Source organism: Durio zibethinus, chromosome 27 (genome assembly GCF_047325235.1).
Source record: "Durio zibethinus cultivar Kanyao isolate XHJ-2024 chromosome 27, ASM4732523v1, whole genome shotgun sequence".
NCBI lineage: Eukaryota > Viridiplantae > Streptophyta > Magnoliopsida > Malvales > Malvaceae > Durio > Durio zibethinus.
The window spans coordinates 2776217-2796689 of record NC_143188.1 but is presented as its reverse complement, the minus strand read 5'-3'; the positions used below and the strand labels follow the sequence as shown (position 1 = coordinate 2796689).

Sequence of the window (20473 nt, the reverse complement as noted above, 5' to 3'; positions counted from 1 at the left end):
ATCCGTGAGTCGTAAACCGAACAATTTCAAATATAATATAATAATATGATATAAAAATAATATAAAATTTTAATAAAAATTATAAATAAATTTAATAAAAATATATATTTTATATTTTTATATTGATATAAAATATAATATAAATATATAAATTATTAATATTTTATATAACATGAATAACAAATTACCGTATGTGAGAAGCATTGTTATCAGTTTATCACAGCAGCGATAACAACTTTTGTGGTAATAACAAAAAACAATGTATCTGTTTATGTCGTTTTATGAAAGTGAAACCACAAAACTTTTCAAAAAAGCATGGAAGTTCACGTTCATGGTTGACTAACTACACAAAAGAAGGGATGGAAAAGTCAGAAAGATTCTTGTTGAAGATCACAACATGAAAACAACCAAACGTAACTAAGCCAAATCTTGGTTTGTAATCGTTGTGTACTCAACGATTTGGTCCCTTTAGACTTTTTAGCTCTTATCGTTTGTCTTTTCTCACTTTTGCATTTGGATTCAATCGCATTACCTTTTTTGTACGATTGGATCCTCTTTTATTTAAAAATTTTGAAACAACTTTGTTAATTATAATATATAAATTTTATTATTATATAATTAACATGAATTAATTAAAAATAAATAATTACATAAATAATAAAAATAATAGTTTTTTGATATATTACTACTATTTTATTAATTTGAATTATTTATTAACAAAATTATTGTTTTACATAAAAATAATTTATTAATTTTATAAATATTAAATAATTTAAAATTTTAATATATATATAATTTTTAAATAAAAATATATATAATTTTTAATTTAATATATTTTATCGTTTTGAAAACTTAAAAATAAATAAGGAAAACTGGAAAGGGATGATAAAGAAACAGCACCAGCAGACTTAAGGAAGGACAAGTATAGTTCTAAAGCAAATCATCAGTATTATTCCATATGTAATTAAAATGGTAGTAGTCAGAGGCGACTGTAGTAATGGCTTGAGGCCCCCAAAATTTTTAAATTCTTGTAATATCTATATTATGATAAAATTAAATCCTCTTTCAAATTAAAATTATTAATTTTATTTATTTTTATGTGATTTCATAATTTAGTTTTTTTATTGAAATTCAGATATATTAAAATTATATTATTATTTGTTTAGTTTTTTATCAACAAATCATTATCTAGAAATTTTTAAAACTACAAAAAATTTGTTACAATGGTTAAATCACAGTAATATAAATTTAATAAAAGTTAAATTAACTTTTTAATTTCTCAAATAAAATTAAAGATCTCCAATCAAGTATTAAACATATTTTTTTATACTTTTTAATTGATTACAATTCCACTTTTTCCTATAATTCTTCACTTTTAATTCAATATTAGATTTTTTTTTCTCTATCATGTAATTTTTTTTAACACAAAAGTCAAATTGAAACCACTTTATTTATAAAGTTAAAAAAAAAATCCTAACTTCTAATCTTAAAGTTTCAAACTTTATTCTTTTAATTATATAGTTTATTTTTCTTATTTTCATAAAAAATATATTAACAATTAATTTACTTATACTTTTTAAAAAGATAATCACTCACAATTATAAAAAAGATTCATAATTTTAAATAAAGTTATTTATTTAATGTGTTATGTTTCTTTACACATTGGTTTATAAATCAATATAACTTATAATTTTGAAAACATATATATTCGGTTAGTATATTCCTTGCATATATATATATATATGTATGTATTAATAATGTAATAAGATACATTCTATAAAAAAAAAAAAATAGATTTTATATAATATCGGTTGACTCTCTCAATATCAACTATCAAGATCCAATATCGGTAGTAGTACTTCTAAAATGGTTTGTGAATGGAACAATAATGTTTTGACAATGGCGTTATTGGTGGGAAAGAAGGTTAAGGCAAAGCTGGATGTAAAAACGTTGAAGCAGCCAATTGTGCAATTCTAAACGCAATATAAGTGGAGGGTGGGACAAATTAGAGTGTATGACATGTTAAATTGGATTTGGTGTCATTCTTTCGTAGTTTAAGGAAGTTAGGGCTACGGCCTTGGTGAAGAATAAGTGCAAAGTGTATGGAGAGAAAAGGTTGCAAAGAAAATTGGTATCTCAACTTACTTACGGCCCTAGAAAATGGATTAATTGACTACCATACTCATTACGTAGTTTGGTTAGGCTTTAGGGAAATGAGTCAACTTCGCAATGATCATCGGTTCCTAACTCAATTAATAGGTTTTTTTAGGTAAAAAAAGAGAATGTAATCTAGGAGAAGAAAAAAAGATTATCACCCATGCATATCCAAAGTATGAAGTAGGGTTACATCTCCAAAAATTAGAAATTAAAAAAAATAAAAAAAAACTTTTTCCGTCGATAAAATTAATAAATTTATCGACAATTATATATATATATGTATATATTATATGTGAACACTTTAAAAAATTTTGAATCCGTCATTAGATTATCAACACTAATATTTAAACTCCAAACTTATTACAAATTATTTTTTAAACGTGATTGTATAAATCAATTAGATTAAATTTTCGACTCTTCTAACTCAATTAAATTAGGTTAAGGTGCTTTTTTCTTCATATTTTATAAATTTTACTTTTGTGACTTAAAATTAAGTCATTTAGGTTATGTTTGTATGAACCATGCAGGATTGCACTGCAGCTTCGGTCAACCTCTTTTTACGTTGGAGCTAATGTAACCTTAATCAGATTCGTGTATCACTCGAAAATGAATTATTGGGGTTCATAGCCCACATAACTCAATAATTGTCTAGTTTGCGGGTTGATACTTATATTAGCAAAAAAGATAAAGAGAAAAAAGATTAAAATAATAAAAAAATTCTATAAATTTTATAACTTAATTTAAATAAATTCTTATATTTTTATTTTATTCAAATAAGTTTTTAATTTTTAATTTTTAATTTACACCTCATTAAGTCCTTAACTTTTAATTTTGTGTCAGAATAAATCTTTAAGCTTTTAATTTATATCTAAATAAACCATTGACATAAATTATTATTTTATTTGAAATAAATTTAAAATAAAAATTTATTTGAATACAAATAAAAAATATAAGAGTTTATTCAAATATAATAAAAGTATAAAAGCTCATTTAAGAAGAAAAAATAATTTAATAATTTTTTTAATATTTTAGTCAAGAAAAAATAAATCGGGAAAAAGATAATTAAGAAAAAAGGAAATCAATCTGTTTACTTCAACGTAGAATTTTATGTATAATTAATTTACTTCCAAGATTTTTTTTTTTTTTGGGGTCAAATTAGCTAATTTGGATGCATTGATTGAATTATTTCAGTTGGAGGTAACTATTTATTCTTTTTCTTTTTATCATTTCAATTTACTTTGACATTTTTGAAATCATCAATAATCTTAAACTATCTGATTTTTAAAAAATGAAAAAAATATAAAAAATGGGACATCAAGACATGTGAATTGTGAAGTTTTTTAATCTCATTTATAAAATTAAAAAATTATACAATGTCAATGCATCAAAATCGAATTAGAAAAATTAAGTTATTATTCATTGTAAACCAAACACAAACTTAGAGAATAATTCAAATTAAAAAAAAAAAAAAAAAAGAAAATCCATAATCATATCTTTTTTGACAAATCAAATTAAGCAATCTAAAACCCAAATCAAATTGCAACAAAAATAGTTTGGACTTACTAAATCCAGTCCCAAAAAATTAATCAAATGTAGAAAACTATGGAGCAATTATAGAGAATTTTCCACATTGAAAAACAAAAAAGGATTCTCATAATTTTTTTCCTTTTTACTCTTAAAAACCCATCAAAGGTAAATGAAAAAGAAAAGATAGCTCACATCCATTACTTAAATTTTGGTCATGTATAAATAAATAGTACATGACCAAAATTGAAACCACATTTCATCTTTTTTTTTTCTTTTTTTTTTAATTTTTGTCTATTTTTTCAAATTTTTTAATATTGAAAAATAATTTTTTATAAATTTTATTTTTAAAAATGAGATTCACTTTATGCAAAACTTTTTTTTATTTTTTCTTTCTTTTTTACTATTTTTCAAGATTTTAATATTATTTTTTATGTAATTTATTTGATACTTAAGGTATGTCGCACATTTACCTTTTTTTATTTTTTATATTTAATAAATATTTTTTAAAATTTTAAATACTATTTTATCTCACAAATACCAAGAGTATGCCATGTGTTAAGTTATTTTCTTTCATTTAATCTTTTTTTTTCTTTTTTTAAATCACTTTTTTATTAACTTTTTTTCTTTTTAAATATTTATATATTTTTATAATATTTTATCTTAAGACGGGTCGAATAGGTGATTTGTCATTTTTTTTTTCAAATAATATACTTTGAGATTAGTTAAGTTTTTTAAAGAGAAACACTCAGGTTGGAAACATATTTAGGAGGTTGTTTTCTTAAATTATTTCAAGGTATATATAAAATTTTATATTTTATTATTTATTTAATTTTATACATATATGTATTATATAAAGAAAGTTATTTTTATCTTAATTTAATAAATTAATATTTTAAACTTAATATAAAGTGTCAAATGATACACTCTATAAGTTTTTTTCATTTTTCATTTTTTATTTTTCATTTTTTGATTTCTCTTTTTTCGTTTTTTGTTTTTGATATTTATTTTTTTATTGGATAAATTTATAAATAAATGAAATCAATTAAAATATCCACATGTCAATCCTGTTTACTTTTTTTCTATTTTTTATTTTTTTAATTAAATCAATTTAATAAAAAAAATACAATGAGTAAAGATAACAAAACAACAAAATTTTACCGGCCACATCATGCGGGCATTTTTTCTAGTTGCATTTAAATATGGAACCAACTCTCCCTCAAAATTTCCCTCCATCCCAAACTCATCTCTTCTTCTTTTCTCTTTATTTCTCTCGTTGTTTGGAATTTGCATATTAAACATAAAGCATCCTTGCTGTTAAGGTCTGAATAGTAACGAGTTTTTGGTTGATTTTTGGGTGATAATTGATCGTGGAGTTTTTGTTCGTTTGTTCATCTCCTCTGAGTCAAATCAAAATCTTTACTTCAATTCTTTATTTAAGGCTGTGTTTGTTTAGTTATTTATTACTTTCCCATATGTTTTTTTTTTTTTTTTTGAGTTGCTTTCTTTTTTGAGATACACAAACGAAATACAGGGTCCTAGGATTTGAGGCTTTATGTTTTCTTTTTTCTTCTTTTATTTGTTTCCAGATAAATTGATGCTTTTTTACTTGTTGCAATATTTTCAGGGAAAAACAAACAGATATAGCCACTGGAAAGACTTCTGAGGAGGGATTGTCATGGCAAATGATCAATTGCAAGTGCTTAACGCACTTGATGTAGCCAAAACACAATGGTATCATTTCACAGCAATTATCATTGCTGGCATGGGATTCTTCACTGATGCATATGACATTTTTTGCATTTCCTTGGTGACCAAATTGCTTGGTCGCATATATTACCACAAGGAAGGTGCTACTACCCCTGGCACTCTTCCTTCTAATGTATTAGCTGCTGTCAATGGTGTAGCACTTTGTGGTACACTTACAGGCCAGCTTTTTTTTGGTTGGCTCGGTGACAAAATGGGACGAAAAAGTGTGTACGGCATCACTCTTTTGCTCATGGTCATTTGTTCGGTTGCCTCTGGCCTTTCCTTTGGCAGTGACCCTAAATCAGTTATGGCTACCCTTTGCTTCTTTCGTTTCTGGCTTGGTTTCGGTATTGGTGGTGACTATCCTCTTTCTGCTACCATTATGTCCGAATACGCTAACAAAAAAACTCGTGGTGCTTTCATTGCTGCTGTTTTTGCAATGCAAGGTTTTGGGATTTTGGCTGGAGGGACGGTTGCTATTATAGTTTCTGCAGCTTTTAAGGCCAAATACCCCACACCAACTTATGAAATGGATGAAAATGGATCAACCGTGCCAGAAGCTGATTATGTTTGGAGGATGATTTTGATGTTTGGAGCACTCCCAGCTTTACTTACTTATTACTGGCGCATGAAGATGCCTGAAACTGCTCGTTACACTGCCTTGGTCGCCAAGAATGCAAAACAGGCTGCAGCAGATATGTCAAAAGTTCTTCAGGTTGATTTGGAAGCAGAAGAGGAGAAACTAGAACAGAACAAAGGGCGTGATTTTGGCTTGTTCTCTTCACAATTTCTTCGTCGCCATGGATATCACTTGCTTGGAACCACGAGTACTTGGTTCTTGTTTGACATTGCCTTCTACAGTCAGAATCTGTTTCAAAAGGACATCTTTAGTGCCATTGGTTGGATTCCAGAGGCAAAAACCATGAATGCTCTTGAAGAAATTTATAGAATCGCCAGAACCCAAACTCTCATTGCAGTATGCAGCACTGTTCCCGGATATTGGTTCACTGTTGCATTGATTGATAAGATGGGAAGATTCACAATCCAATTGACGGGCTTTTTCTTCATGACAGTGTTCATGTTTGCCTTGGCAATACCATACCATCATTGGACACTACCAGACAACAGAATCGGATTCATTATTATGTACTCTCTCACCTTCTTCTTTGCAAACTTCGGTCCAAACGCCACCACATTTGTAGTCCCTGCTGAAATTTTCCCGGCAAGGTTAAGATCAACATGCCACGGAATATCAGCTGCATTTGGTAAGGCAGGAGCAATTGTGGGTGCATTTGGGTTTTTGTATGCTGCAGATGGCATTGGACTGAAGAAAACACTTATAATTTTGGGTGTCATCGATTTCTTAGGTATGTTGTTCACATTTTTGGTGCCTGAGTCGAAAGGAAAGTCACTAGAAGAAATATCTGGGGAAGCTGAGCTTGAAAATGGAATTGAAACACAATCTGGGCAGCAATCATGTAATGATATCAGATCTGTACAAGTTTGATTAAGCCTTGCAACATTGGATCTTTGGATGTTGCTTGCAGTTGTTGCTTAATTTCTAGTTTTTCTTTTAAGTTAATGTTACGTTCTCTTTTAGTTGTTCATATTACAGTCAGAAATAAAAGGGAATTTTTAGTAATATATTCTCTTCTTTGGTTAATCTTGCATGGGATCTTCATCACATAGAAGTGAATAAAAGTTTAAACTGTTTTCCTTCTCTTTGTTTCTTTTTCCTATTTGGATAATTTTTTTACCATGTCAATTATAAACCCGATAGAACCCGAAGCTTAGCTAAATTAATTCATATAACTGCTCTTAAAAGATTGCTATGTCTGGACTTTAAATATCAGCACTTATAACCCTTTCTTTTTATTTTCAGATTATGATTTCATTTACGCTAAAAAAAAAAAAACATTAAAGACCCAATAATACACATGAATTGTTATATCAGCAGGTATAAATCCACCTCTCAATAACAATTATCATTTCAAATTAATTAAAATCTTTTTTAGCCCTTAATTTTGCCTTTCTGATTCTTTTTTTCTTGTACTTTTGTAAATTTTATTTTGGAGCCAATTGATTTTTGCAAATTTAGATATCTCATTGTTTTCCATTGAGACTGCTTTTAGTTTGAAACTGAACCTACAAATTCTCACTAAGGCTGTATTCTTCTGCTTAAAGAGTTGTGTTAGTAAATTTCCTAGATTGAGTTTTCCTCAAATGGAAACATGAATTTTTGTATGAAAATAATTTATAAATAATTAAAAGTAATGAAGAAGTTGTGAATAAAAAAAAGAAGGTAGTGAAGAAGAATGTGGTTGAAAGACTGGTCAATTTTCATTCCTGATAAATATGGTTTAATCAGCATAAGGAGAGTTTTCAATTAAAATGCAGTCAATAGAAACCGATGCAATACTATCCAAACTCAACAAAACAGATGGTTAGGGCATAATCTTCAACTCTCAATTTGTATCAGAATGCATTTTTGCATGCAGCATGTTTTGCCTGTCTCTGTAATTCTAGTAACTGTGTATGCAACTAAACAAAAAGTTTCCAAAGTTAAACATAGAACACTCCTAATAAACATGGATGTCAGATCCCAGAGGCACAAAAATACTAGATTTGATCATCACGACAACAGCATTAATATCGGTCATCAAATGTAAAACAGCTTCCAAGAAGACTACATTGAAACCTGGATTACAGTCATCAAGGTATAAAGGGTAGATAACAGATGGGCCGCTTTATTTATTTGCTACAAGATGTAACCTTGATAAGTACAAACTCATTTGCAGGATGATGTATAACCATGAACAACTAAACATAAGCCAAAGCCCCAGAAGTTTGGTAGATTATTCTATGGAGCAATAGCTAAAAGGGAAGGATATACAGACACAAGCATTTGATAGAAAACATTAAGTTAGGGTCGAGCCTATAAATGAAGTGGTATAAAGCTGCAGCATTCATAATTCATGAACTGAGTTTTTATTTTCTTGATCGGCAGGACATTGCCTGGGAATATGAGAGAGATACCGGCGCTAATATCTCATAGCTCCTGCAAAGTTTAAGAGTATAAAGTTTCAAAAGATGCATTAGGAGTTAAAATGATCAACGTCCTCCATTTTTCTCTTTCTTTTTTCCCATGCAAAAGCTATTCTGCGACAAAATCTTTCGCTTTTGAAATCAAAGCTCAGACTTCATAAAATTCCATAGCACAAATACTGCATACACTTTACTCTTTTAAATGGTTTGAAACTGGGGTTGTTCTTGTTGTCTTGGAAAATCTGGATCAGTTTTAAGAACAGTTTTGTTAGTGGAATTTTGATAACATGTCTTTCCTTCTTCTTATTCCCTCTTTAGTACTTTTCTCCCCTTCATATTCAATCTTTCCAACTTTCCATAGCAAAGCATTAAAGAAACTCTAATCTCAGTGTATCTTTGTAAAAGGACATGGTTTGTTGCACCATCATATTTTCCTGCTATTAGCTCTATTCCTGTGCATTATTTGTCTCTAGAAAGTATAAAACAAAGAGGCGGTGACGGGAAAATAAAACACAGACAGCAAAATAAAAGTTCGGCATGCTAGTATGCTTTTCCAATAGAAACACAGAAGCAATAATGCCCAAAACCAACCAAGTTGTCCTCTGCTCAAAATGTTGAATGATAAAAGGAAGTATTCTGAATAGCCCCAAATAAATATCATGAAGTTTGAAATTCCCCATGCACATTACTTACCAAACCAACTTGGCCATTTTCCTTGAACAGGAGTTTTTTTTTGGCCAGATGAAGAGTAGTTTATTACAGGAAATTACAATATTGTTGAAGGTCATGGCTTAATACCATTGTAATGGTCACGTAAATGAAAGCAGACAAATTTCACTAATATCTAAACTGATTTTAAGTTCGCAGGTTGGATTAATCTCATGTATTAGACAGATAATCAAAAGAACTAGAAATGGATGCAAACTCTGCAGCTTCTTAAATAGCCTAACTATAAAGTAACTGCAGTTACTTACCATTTTTGCTTGAAGTCTGTTCCAAGTCAATGGTTCCTTGCCATGATCGCTTCAGATCGGAAGATTCATGCTCCTGCAAAGGCTTGCCATCGGATGAAGAGCAAGATTGGGGAACAGAGAATGACATTCTGCCAGTACTCTGCCTCTTAGATGCTGAAGATTCAGCTGTCGAGCATCAGTCTTCTCCTCCAGATGTCCCTGCTTCTTTATTGAGATTATTCAGTTTATCTGCATGCAACCCTTCTTCTTCCACATATTTTGCTCTCTTCCTATGCAATGAACCATTATTGCAATTTTTAAATGATGGCACCCTCTGATCATTAGATGAATATGTTGGACAAGAAGATTTTTCCTTTAGGATAACTTTTGGGACCATAGAATTTTCAATACCATCAGAATTATCAAAAACTTCTTCATTCATCCCATCTGAGGTGGCCGCCTTTGCAGCTGCTTCCATTTCCCACATTTTAAATATAGCTTCTGTCAGATGTTCCCTAGCTGTATCTATATCTTTTACGGGTTTTGGATAGTTTAAGCCCAACTCTACACCAGCAGCTTTGAGCACAGTAAGAGGTGCATCCCAAGGATGATGGATCCACTCGGTTGGCATCCTTGCTAGCTCTGGTAGCCATTGCCTTACATATTCACCTTCTGGGTCAAATTTGGATCCTTGAATCTGACTCCATAAATCAACACAAAATGAGGTCCAAATATCAGAAAAATAACTTACAGTTTCAATTGACAAGATCTATCTCTATTTGTAGCACTGCTAATTAACACAAGCCTTTTTCTGCAATTACAAAATTCACCCGCCATTGACCAGTATCATTTGCTTTTGCAGACCAGAAAATATGCTAAGGATGAGTTCAATGAGATATCTATAGTCCAATTATTTTATTCATAGTAAAGTTGAGTTTGCACTTTTAAACTGTGTAGGAAGAAAGATGTGTTCCATTCGCAATACCACATCAGCAGTCCAAAATACCAGCCCACAACCTATATTTTTAAAAGCTGAAACTTGATGAAGATACTCCACTAACATACACAGCACTAATCAGATGCAAAAGACTGTAAATCACAAGTTACTATGAATATAGAACACAAGGCCTCAAAATGGAAGGCATTGGAGATATTTGTTGTAATCTGCATTGGATTGCTAGCAGTTAATAAATTAATTAGGGAACTGAACGCACCTGTGGGCTGTCTAATCGTTCTAGCTCATGACCATCTGGTAAGCTCCCAGAAATGTACTGCCAACCAATAATATCACATTCCAAATCTGCATCCAGAAGCGTGTCCCAGAAATACTTCATTCCCCATTTCCATGGAAGAAGAAGAAACTTCACTGCAAAACTTGAAACAATCACTCTTATTCTGTTGTGTATCCAACCAGTTGCCCAAAGCTCCCTCATTCCTGCATCCACCAACGGATATCCAGTCCGCCCTTGTCTCCAAGCCTTAAAATGGTTTTCATCAGCATGCCAAGGAAAATACTTCAAGTTGCTCAACAGTGATCTCTCATGAGTGAATGGAAAGTTGAAACAAAGATAACGGGAGTATTCTCTAAGTCCAATGGCCTTCAGAAAAAGTGTTACACTCTCTTCCCCTTGAGAGTTCTGTTCTCTTCTCCATAGAATCTGTTTCATCCGTGCACACCAGAAAACTTTCCTCACGCTTAGCTCTCCAAATTGCAGATATGGGGACAAAAGTGATGTGGAGTTGTCCCCAACTTTAAGCCTAATCTTTGAATAGTCAAATAGATTCTGTTCAACAAACTCAGTTAGAGCCTTATCAGCATTGCTCCAACCTGGAGACCATCCTCTTCCTAACAAGGCATTGCTAGATTTTTCTGATTCATTTTCAAGGCCCAAACCTTCAATAGAGCACCTTTCTACTGTCCCTGTCACTAATAAGGATACAGCAACTAGTTACTTATTTTGCAATGTTCACTGAATTACGTGATATTCTGTTTAATTTTACCTGAAGCTGGCACCAATCTCCTTGGGGGAAGAAGTGAAATGGGTTCCGTCTGCATGTTCATGCACTTGTCCCAATACGCATCAAAGGTCGTAAAAGCTTGCCCCTTCTCGTCATATATCTCCCATGGTTCAAACAACAAATCTCCACTATAACTCTGCACAGAAATGCCAACTTCAGCCAGTTTCTCTTTGACACTATGATCACGAACCAGCGAAACAGGATCTGAAAAAGGACAGGAAACATGACACATCTTACAAGACTTCTCAAGAAAAAGGATTGTAATAAGAACAAAATCAGACAGAAAACTTACAAGCAAATTAAAATTAATATCGGTTAAAAAAAGCAGCATTAATCCGAGGAATCACTATACCATAAAGATGGTTGAATACTACTTTAGTTGCACCAGTAGCGTTGATGCAATCTAAAAGAGCTGAAAGAGTACTTTGAGTCTTTATCAGCACAAGCTCAGCCCCAAGAGATTTCAAGGACTGTTCCAAATGAGCAAGAGATTGCTTTAGCCACCATCGTGATACTCGACCTGGGCAGAACTTGCCCTGCTCTTTAGGGCACCATATATAAACAGGAAAGACACTACCATCCCTTGCAGCAGCAGCTAAAGCAGGATTGTCATCAATCCTGAGGTCCCTCCTAAGCCAGACTATTGTGTTACTGCTACTCATTTTGAACTAACAAGATCTTTCAGATAAGACTGAAGTGTTTGAATTCATAAACATATGAATAATCTCTCCAGAACATGAACATCAACAAAGCTGTAAATCACATAAACTCATCCAAGCAACTCAAACTTGAAACATACTCAGATTTGCCGAACACTTGGAAAATATCTCAATTGCAACAAAAGACCCTTGAACTATAAACTGAGAAATATTAATTAGCCCTATTACAGTTAAAATGACCTGTTGATGTCATAGCCAAAAGAAGCAAACTATTCGGTTGTTTGCAACTTCTATGCTGCTCTTATGTATCCAGGATATCCAACCAAATCAAACTTCAATTTGGCCTTCCCTACCTGTCTTATTGATCCCCAATTCCACCAATCAAACATTAGAAGCATACAAAATATCTCCTGCTCCAAGACCTTGATGCAGACCTCTCTACCAAAACTAGTAGCATAGACAAGCAAAAGCCACAAGAAGAAGCAATACCCTTGTTGGCAAATTAAAGCACTGTTCATGAACTTTGCAATATATACAATGGAAGATCAGATTTTCTACGATTTAAGAATATAGATCCGAGACACCAGAAAATAATTCACATTAAAGAATTTTATCCACAAATACGTTGTGTATCTTTTCAGACAACCAAACTAAAAGAAGATGACCACACCATTTTTACCCCATGTAGCTAGAAGCTAGAAACTCAGCAAAAACAGACAAAAAAGATTTGAAGCGTTTGGTAAACAAAATTGATGGCATTTCTTCATTACTTACAGTACATTAAACAGTGACATTCCCTTGAACAAATGGAACTGGCAATGTCTTTACGCAAAGGGAGTGGCTTGTGGATCCTTGTATGTGTCAAGATCACGTGGGCTCATATAATATTTGATGATAGTGGTGGGAGACGTATCTTGTCTGCTCTGTGGATCCACTGTAAAGTTCCCAAGATATGGGTCTTTTCTCTATCTGTCTCATTCAATTCACACCCTCTATCTCTCTCTTTCAAGACTGTTTAACTGTTAAGTGTGATTCTTTGATCAAATAACAGTTTTTTTTTCCTTTTCATGGTCACAAGACTCATTCATTAAAACTGTTTAACTGGAGCACAAATGCATTGAGAACAGCTAAATTCCCAATTTTTGTAAATTTTAACTGACATTTCAGGTTATTTTATTTCATTTACTTTATTTAGAAAGATTTTTTGCCTTTTTAACAAGTTCTGCAATTTGCTTCCGTCTTGCTTTGGCAAAACAGCTTTTTGTTGAAGAGGACCAGAGAGTGTGGACCTCAATTTGTATAGAATGAAAATGAAAGAAGAGGAGCTTAAATACCAAGCTCGTTCAAGCACATGAATTTGGGTAAGTTTTTTTGTTAAGCATCTGGTTCCATTTCCTATTTTCTCCGACTAAATCCAAAAGATATATACCATAAAAAGAAGATATACTTTCACTGATCTATCACCTTGCTGGAATCAGACTTTTCCCATTAGCTGCCATGATCATTATCATACAAGAAAAGACAATAGCTGAAATCTAAAACCCCTACCTAAATTTAACCATTGGTACCATGACCTTGATCATACAATTAAATTTGCTTATTCAGCATGCCTAATTGACTATAACAGTTGCAATTATTGTCTAACGATCCATTTGGATTTAGAGAGACAGATTAAAATGATATCCATTGTGACAGTAAAATTTTTCATTTTTACACTAAAAAATTTGACTGTCCTAAGGTCCAGTCTCCCTAGGAAGAAAGTAACAAGTACAACTGCACCACAAGGTGATATTCAACCGCACTCCCGACGTAGTTGGCCCCTCGAAATGGCCTTGGATTTGGCCCTAAATGTGATAAGATTATCATACCCATTGTGGTACTGTTGAGAAGTCAAAGCTCAAAGGTATCCAAATTCATCATCCTAGAACTAAGTTTCCAACTTTTTTTATCACGAGGGTTACAGAGGATTACTTTTCCACTTTAACCTAACGACTTTCGGGCCATCCTTGTGGATTTTAAAGGCACCATTATTATTAGAACAGTCGCCTATAACCTTTCTTTTGTTTGGTAGACTGGTTCTTTTCAACTATCAATACTCCAAATAAAACAAAAGCAGTAGAAAACAAATGTCAAATGCCACAGGATTACTAATATATTTGATTCAGTGACCGTGACTGTTGAAATTATTTATATTTCAACAGCCCCTATTATCCGAGATGAACAGCAGGACAAGTGATTGAAATACCATTCTATTAATAGGGGTCCAATATCCATAATCACACCCATCTCACTTGCGAAGCATCATGGCAACGAGGAGCCCAACGACCCAAAACACCTCAGATGTTTGAACCGTTGAGCTCCTAATCAGACTTCGCAGTTGTTATTTAACAATCACAATATATGTACTGTCAGAGGCAGATAACTGCACTTAATTCAGCAACTAATTGAACCAGGAAACGATCCTAAAAGCAACTCTAGGGAGTTTCCTAAGCATGCGAAAGCCATAGATGCAGTGAATGCTTAATGTGCTCGCTCCTTAATCACCTCAAGATCCATCTCGGTTGGGTCAGTTGCCTGGATTTCATAATGAATGCCCTCCAATTCCCTTCTGAACCTGTCCTTGGATGTTGCATAGAGCATCTTGGCACGGATCCTAGAAACAGAAGGAGACCTACAGAAGAACAGAGCAAGACTTGAATACAGAAAACAGAGGAGACAGAGGAAAATGTGCACCAGTTAATTTTCAATCTTGTTTTCTCTTAACAATTCAACAAAAACTTCAACTGGTTAATGGCAAGAAATAAAACCTAATTTCATGATTATCCCACCATTGCTTTGCACACTCAAACAACTTGAGTTTATGAACCTTACAGAGAAAGCAAAGCAGATATACTTGGTGTAATATTACATTAGATAAGGAAGGAATACACCAGAACACAGGACCACTGATGAAGCACCTTGTAATCACACACAACATTCTTTTTTTACCCTAGTGTAAAAGCCACCACAAAACCAACTCAGCTCCAAAGTTTAATTTTAGCTAAAAATCTTATACCTTTCACGAATATAAATTCCCTCTTTCTCAATGCCAGAAGGTATGGGAAAAAATATATATATCAAGCTGCCAGATCAGTTTGTCTTCCAGATCATAAAGGCAAATTTGTGCCAAACCAGTAGATAGTAAAAAAATGAAAACATCCCTGTCTTTTAGTAATGTAAAAGATCATGAAGAATCAAATCCAGATGTACTACGCAAATTTTGAGAACAGAAACTGCATAGAAGGAAATATGACTTGAAAGCAAAAAACTTATTTCCAATTTGAAGAAGATGATTTGATTTTGGATGGAACCTGAGGACAAAAAGTCATCACAGAAGAAGTACTTTTAAATTCACATGCAAACACAAAAATAGCATTGCATTTGCAAGCATGACATCCATGGATTCAATTACCATTGGTATTCGTTCTATCTCCATCTCTTTGCACTTAGTCCATACATCATAATCATTTGTATTTCTAGCAAACCCAAGACAATCTACAATAACTTGAGTGAAGAAAATAGTTCCAAGAATGTCCTCAGAAAACCAAGAGAATTTAAAACCTTCGACTCCTGGTATTAAGAAAGCATAAATAATCAAATTCTCAACCAAAAGATCATCTGCAAACAACAAAGCAATGGAGATATATGGGAAATGGATTAAATAATTGTTCCAACCATATATACTTCAGACAAGAAAATGGTGTTGAAGTTTCAGAAGCCCAACAGAGAGAAAGAGGAAAGAAAGAATGAGATGTGTTACAATTAGATCAGACTCACTGAGTTATAATGAAAATGCAGCAAAAATTTTAACAGAAAGGAATTATTTTGCAATTGAAAGAGAAACTAACCATGCAATAAAAAAGATCTTGCTCTTCTGGCAGTTCTCAGAAGTAACAAAATCAAAGTCATAAACTGCATATCTGCAATCATTCTCAGGCAATGAGGCAGTGAAATCATCATAGCTCTCAGCTTGACCTCCAGTCTTTTCAACTACAACCTCCTTTTTCTTCTCATCAATCTTAAAGATCACGTATCGGAACAACTTCTTCCTTTGCAGTTCTAGGTACGTGCTTTTGCAGTGTTCAGCCACTCCCATGCCAGATGATGCATTTCCCTGAAAACCAGAAACAAATGCTAAACATTCAATGCTTACTCCAACATAAATTAACTAGTATTGACTTTTTATACTAAAAACCTATTACATTTCCTGCAAAGCAGAACAAACTTTTTTCAATGCTTTTCACCAAATTTAAAAATGGTAAATTTGAAAACGGACAGAAAAAAATATTTTCCAATAGGATACTTAATTTCTAACTCCACCAATATCACAAGCGCCATGAATGTCATATGAGAATTGAAGCAGAGCAGTGCACATAAAATTTCAAGTCCATCAGTAAACAAACCAACCTAACATAATTCAATAGCCTAATCCGGGTTCAAATCTAAAGGCCCATTTATTTACAACGAGATGCAGTGCTAGCATTACAATTGGAGAGGAAGGTGCACAAAAAGGAGACCAAAAAAGACAATTTACCTCAACTTAGCTCAGATAGACCTACAAAGACATTATTTTGAGTACAAAATCAAAATCCTTCTTTTCCTAAAGCTGTGTTCTTGATATAACTTTACTTCAACTAAGCTCAATGGGATTGCAGTGAAGTACATAGCTTGACTTGCTTAACATTCCCATCAGATTTTAATTAATAAAACTGCAGAACAAATCTAATCTAATAATCAATTATTTCATAAACCCAAAAAGGAAAAAAAAATTCAACAAGTAAAACTAAAAGCTAAGATCTAACTAGACATGGAAGATTCAATCTTACACAAAGAAAAAAAAAACCCAATAAATTAAAACAAAAATAGAAGCTACCCATATAACAAAAACCTCAACTTTGTTCAAGTTTCAGCATGGAAAAAAATTCAACTCTTATTAAGCTAAAACAAAGAGAATAAAAAGAAACGAAACTGGATCAGATCTAAAATAATCCAAAGAAAGAGAGACTTACTCCTCTAAAAGACATAGCTGCTTCAAATGAAGAAAGAAAATGGGAAGCTTTGGAGAGAATGGGACAAAGAGAGAGTTATTATGCAGAGAAAATAAGGAAAACAAAGAAGCCACCAGATAGAAGAAGAAAAAGAAATAGGAAATTTCGAAACAATTTTGAAAATTTAATAAAAAAAGTTCTCAACTTTTTCTGATTTTTTGGATTAAAATTGGAAAAAAAGAGAGAAAAAGATTCGTGTTTTGAGAGGAAAGGAAAGAGGCGTGTCGTGTTCGATTCTTTTCTGACAATTACCGCCATCATCATCCTTCTTGCTCACGTGGCTATTTCTCAGTGGTTTATTTTCTACATTGTAAAATTGAATTTTTTAGCATAATTTGTTTTAGGTTGAGAAAAAGTAAAAAAATTGAAAAAATTGAAAATGGATTTAAAATTATAATATTGGATTTAAATTGAATTAATTTTTTTATTTGATTTCAATTAATTTTAATATATATTAAAATTTTATTTAATTTTAAATTAAAAAATTAAAAATTAAATTAAATTAAATCAAATTAAATATTTTTATTAATTTTTATATATATTTAAATTTTTATAAAATAAAGATAATAATTTTATATCAAAATTTATTTAAATATATTAAATTTTATATTAAAATAATATAAAAAATTTAAATTTAAATATCATAAATTAAATTTTAGAAATTTATAATATTATCTAATATTCAAAAAATAAAATTAAATTCGATCCAAATAATTATTACCCTTAATTTCTTTATTAGATGGAGTTTTTTTTTTAAAGTGACCCTCAAAGAAATATAAAACACATCTATATTTCTATATTCGTGTTTTCATTAAGGATAGGAGTCACAGCAAATATTCTTCTGGGTGTAAGAGAGAATTTTCTCCATCGTTTTCTTGGTGGAACACCAATTTTGTTTATGTAACAATTCACCCTACAATTAGATTTTTTATTTTTGACTTTTATATATTCTTGATTAAAATATTTTTAATGTAATCTTTTATCAAGTTGACTAATAATACAAAATAATTGATTTTTTATTTTAATCCAACAATTTTTTTTTTGAAAATCTTAATTTGTTTTTAACCCCGTAATCCTTTTTATCTATAATCTAATAGACATTGTAAACAAGCATTAGTAGGTAACACTTCTTTTCAAATTCATTTTCTTCAATAATAAGTAATACCAATATGAAATAAGTCAACATTTTGTTTGAAAGAAACATGAGATGCTTTATTTATCTGGTTTTAGGAATCTATGAACATACTTTAACATGAGCTGATTTAACTGACATAATGTAGAGTCAGTGCTAGTGATACTCATCTTTCTCTAGAGAATTTTGGTTGCATGCTGTCTCAAAATCAACCATTATTTACATGATCAGTTGGTGAATGGAATTGTTATTGTTTATTTATCTGGTTTGTGCAGTTGCGCTGCACTTTCCGTTTGTTTTAGCAGAAATCAGTTGTGCAAAAATGGTCATGACAAGGCTGTGTCTCAAAAGTTCATGTAGCTGAGATAGTTATTCAGATTTATCAACACTCGTTTGTTCACTTTTCTTCTTTATGTTCAGGCTGAAGAACCTGGAGTTCGACAGGATGGTAAACCATGTTCATTAATTTACTAATGTTTACCCCCCCTTCCTTAAAAGCTATTTTTGAATTCCTTTGATTTGCCATCCTTTGTGTTGCAGATCGAAGGTTTGATTTTGTCCAGGTTAGTCTAAGGATGGAGCCTTAGTAGCCAATTATGGCCAATGATTGTGCTCATTCATCTTTACCTTTTGAGTTGGATTAATATCACTAATATTAACTCTTGAAATATAATTAAATGTTTAATATTATACATATTTTTTTAAAACTCTCTAACGCAATACTTATACTAATTAAGAAACTGTTAAATGATATGACTTATCCTAATTTAGTTAATTTTAAATAATAATATATAATTGACAAATAATTTTTTAAGTACTACATGAATGATAGATTCATAATTCAAATACTATATTAATGATTTTTAAAGTTCAATTATTTCAATTTAACATTTCACTGGAGTGAAACTTTTACATATTCATAACATAAACCTTTTTATTTGTTTAACTTTTAGAGGGAAACCAAAGAAAGGAAGAACTGCCTCATCGTCAAGAGATGGAAAAAGAAAGAGACCATCAAGTGAACAAGATTTTGATGATGTAGATGTCGCTGATATGTGCTTGAGATAAGTTATAAGACCCTGTATTCTATAACAATTGAGGGGCATTCTTAATATTTAGTCTAGGTAGTCTAACAATAATTTAGGTGATGCCAAAAGTAGCCTTCAGGATGGCTGTATTGCATGTGAAGACTGTAGAAAATGTAGAGAAGTCATGTATAGTGTATTGTATAATTTCCACGGCCCCTTTCTGCATCTTGATTGTTTTTACTGTACTATATTCTTTTTTCGGCAGAAAGGAAGTCACAGATTGAGGATAAGATAAGAAATTACAAGTGTTGGAATTCGAATATGAAGCCACCTTTTGATTGTGTCATGTTCTTTTTATTGACATTGTCTGAATTATGTGAAATTTGGAAAGAAAAACTAGTTTAGCTCCAATTGTAACATCCAAGTACAAATTAGTTCGTCGCGTTTTTATACACATTATCTGGTAGGCCTTGAAGATATTGGAATTTTAGGAGGCTTGGCTGGTTAAGGTTGGTTTAAGCTGATGGCAAATTGCAATTTGTGCAGGATCAAGTGAAAGACTAGTTCATTTTCTCTATTGAATCTGTTTCCTCTTCCCCTGAATGATTACATTCTCATTCATACTTTCTTTTTAAGTAAAACGAAAATAAGTTCTTCAAGCTGTGAACTGTGAAGTATGGTCATTTTAAAACTCTTCCCTGTAGTACTTGTTAGCTCTTCCCTGTTTCCCCTTCCCCTGATGAATTATCAGACATGCATTGCAGACTACTTGGTAGCTTTTTTGGCAGCGGGAACATAAAGCAAAAATCAAAGCACACTAGCAGGAATTGACCTAGCAACTCAAATCCAAGGTTCAGGACAAAAGTTGGGTTTGGACTTTGGACCTTGGTCAGTTTCTTGGCCAGCCCACTATCTACTTTTTGTGTTAAAACTAAACTACTGGATTGGCTGGGCCATTATCTTCATTTCTTTATAATACTAGGATTTCTAAAGTTTTATTTTGTTTGAATTTAATTTTTCTTTAAACGATTTCAAAGTTGCATTTTTCATACTGATTTAGTATATTTAGATCATGTTTGGTATATAAGATAATATATAAAATAATATTATAATTATTTTA

At 31.6% G+C, this 20473-nt stretch overlaps 2 protein-coding genes and 1 pseudogene across 4 annotated transcripts; 1 reads left to right on the top strand and 2 right to left on the bottom strand.

Moving 5' to 3' along the window:
• Window positions 1-4852: 4852 nt before the first annotated feature.
• Window positions 4853-7072, top strand: LOC149510837 (low affinity inorganic phosphate transporter 1 pseudogene; annotated as a pseudogene). Its single transcript, XR_016334810.1, has 2 exons — window positions 4853-5003; window positions 5309-7072. The product of XR_016334810.1 is annotated as a low affinity inorganic phosphate transporter 1 pseudogene (transcript).
• A 1654-nt stretch (window positions 7073-8726) lies between these two features.
• Window positions 8727-14188, bottom strand: LOC111279177 (cryptochrome-1-like). Of its 2 annotated transcripts, none has more exons than XM_089756600.1 (4): window positions 11800-14188; window positions 11430-11651; window positions 10643-11355; window positions 8727-10125 (listed from the first exon to the last, which is right to left on the bottom strand). In XM_089756600.1, the coding sequence occupies exons 1-4, from the start codon at window positions 12107-12109 to the stop codon at window positions 9625-9627; spliced, it is 1746 nt and encodes a 581-aa protein (XP_089612726.1). In that variant the 5' UTR covers window positions 12110-14188; the 3' UTR covers window positions 8727-9624. The 2 variants fall into 2 exon arrangements, with proteins under 2 accessions (XP_089612726.1, XP_089612727.1); XM_089756601.1 differs by having other exon boundaries at window positions 10643-11349.
• Window positions 14189-14339: 151 nt separating this feature from the next.
• Window positions 14340-17397, bottom strand: LOC111279178 (actin-depolymerizing factor-like). The gene is made up of 3 exons (XM_022866077.2): window positions 17155-17397; window positions 15994-16259; window positions 14340-14777 (listed from the first exon to the last, which is right to left on the bottom strand). The coding sequence occupies exons 1-3, from the start codon at window positions 17167-17169 to the stop codon at window positions 14627-14629; spliced, it is 432 nt and encodes a 143-aa protein (XP_022721812.1). The 5' UTR covers window positions 17170-17397; the 3' UTR covers window positions 14340-14626.
• Between the last annotated feature and the right edge of the window lie 3076 nt (window positions 17398-20473).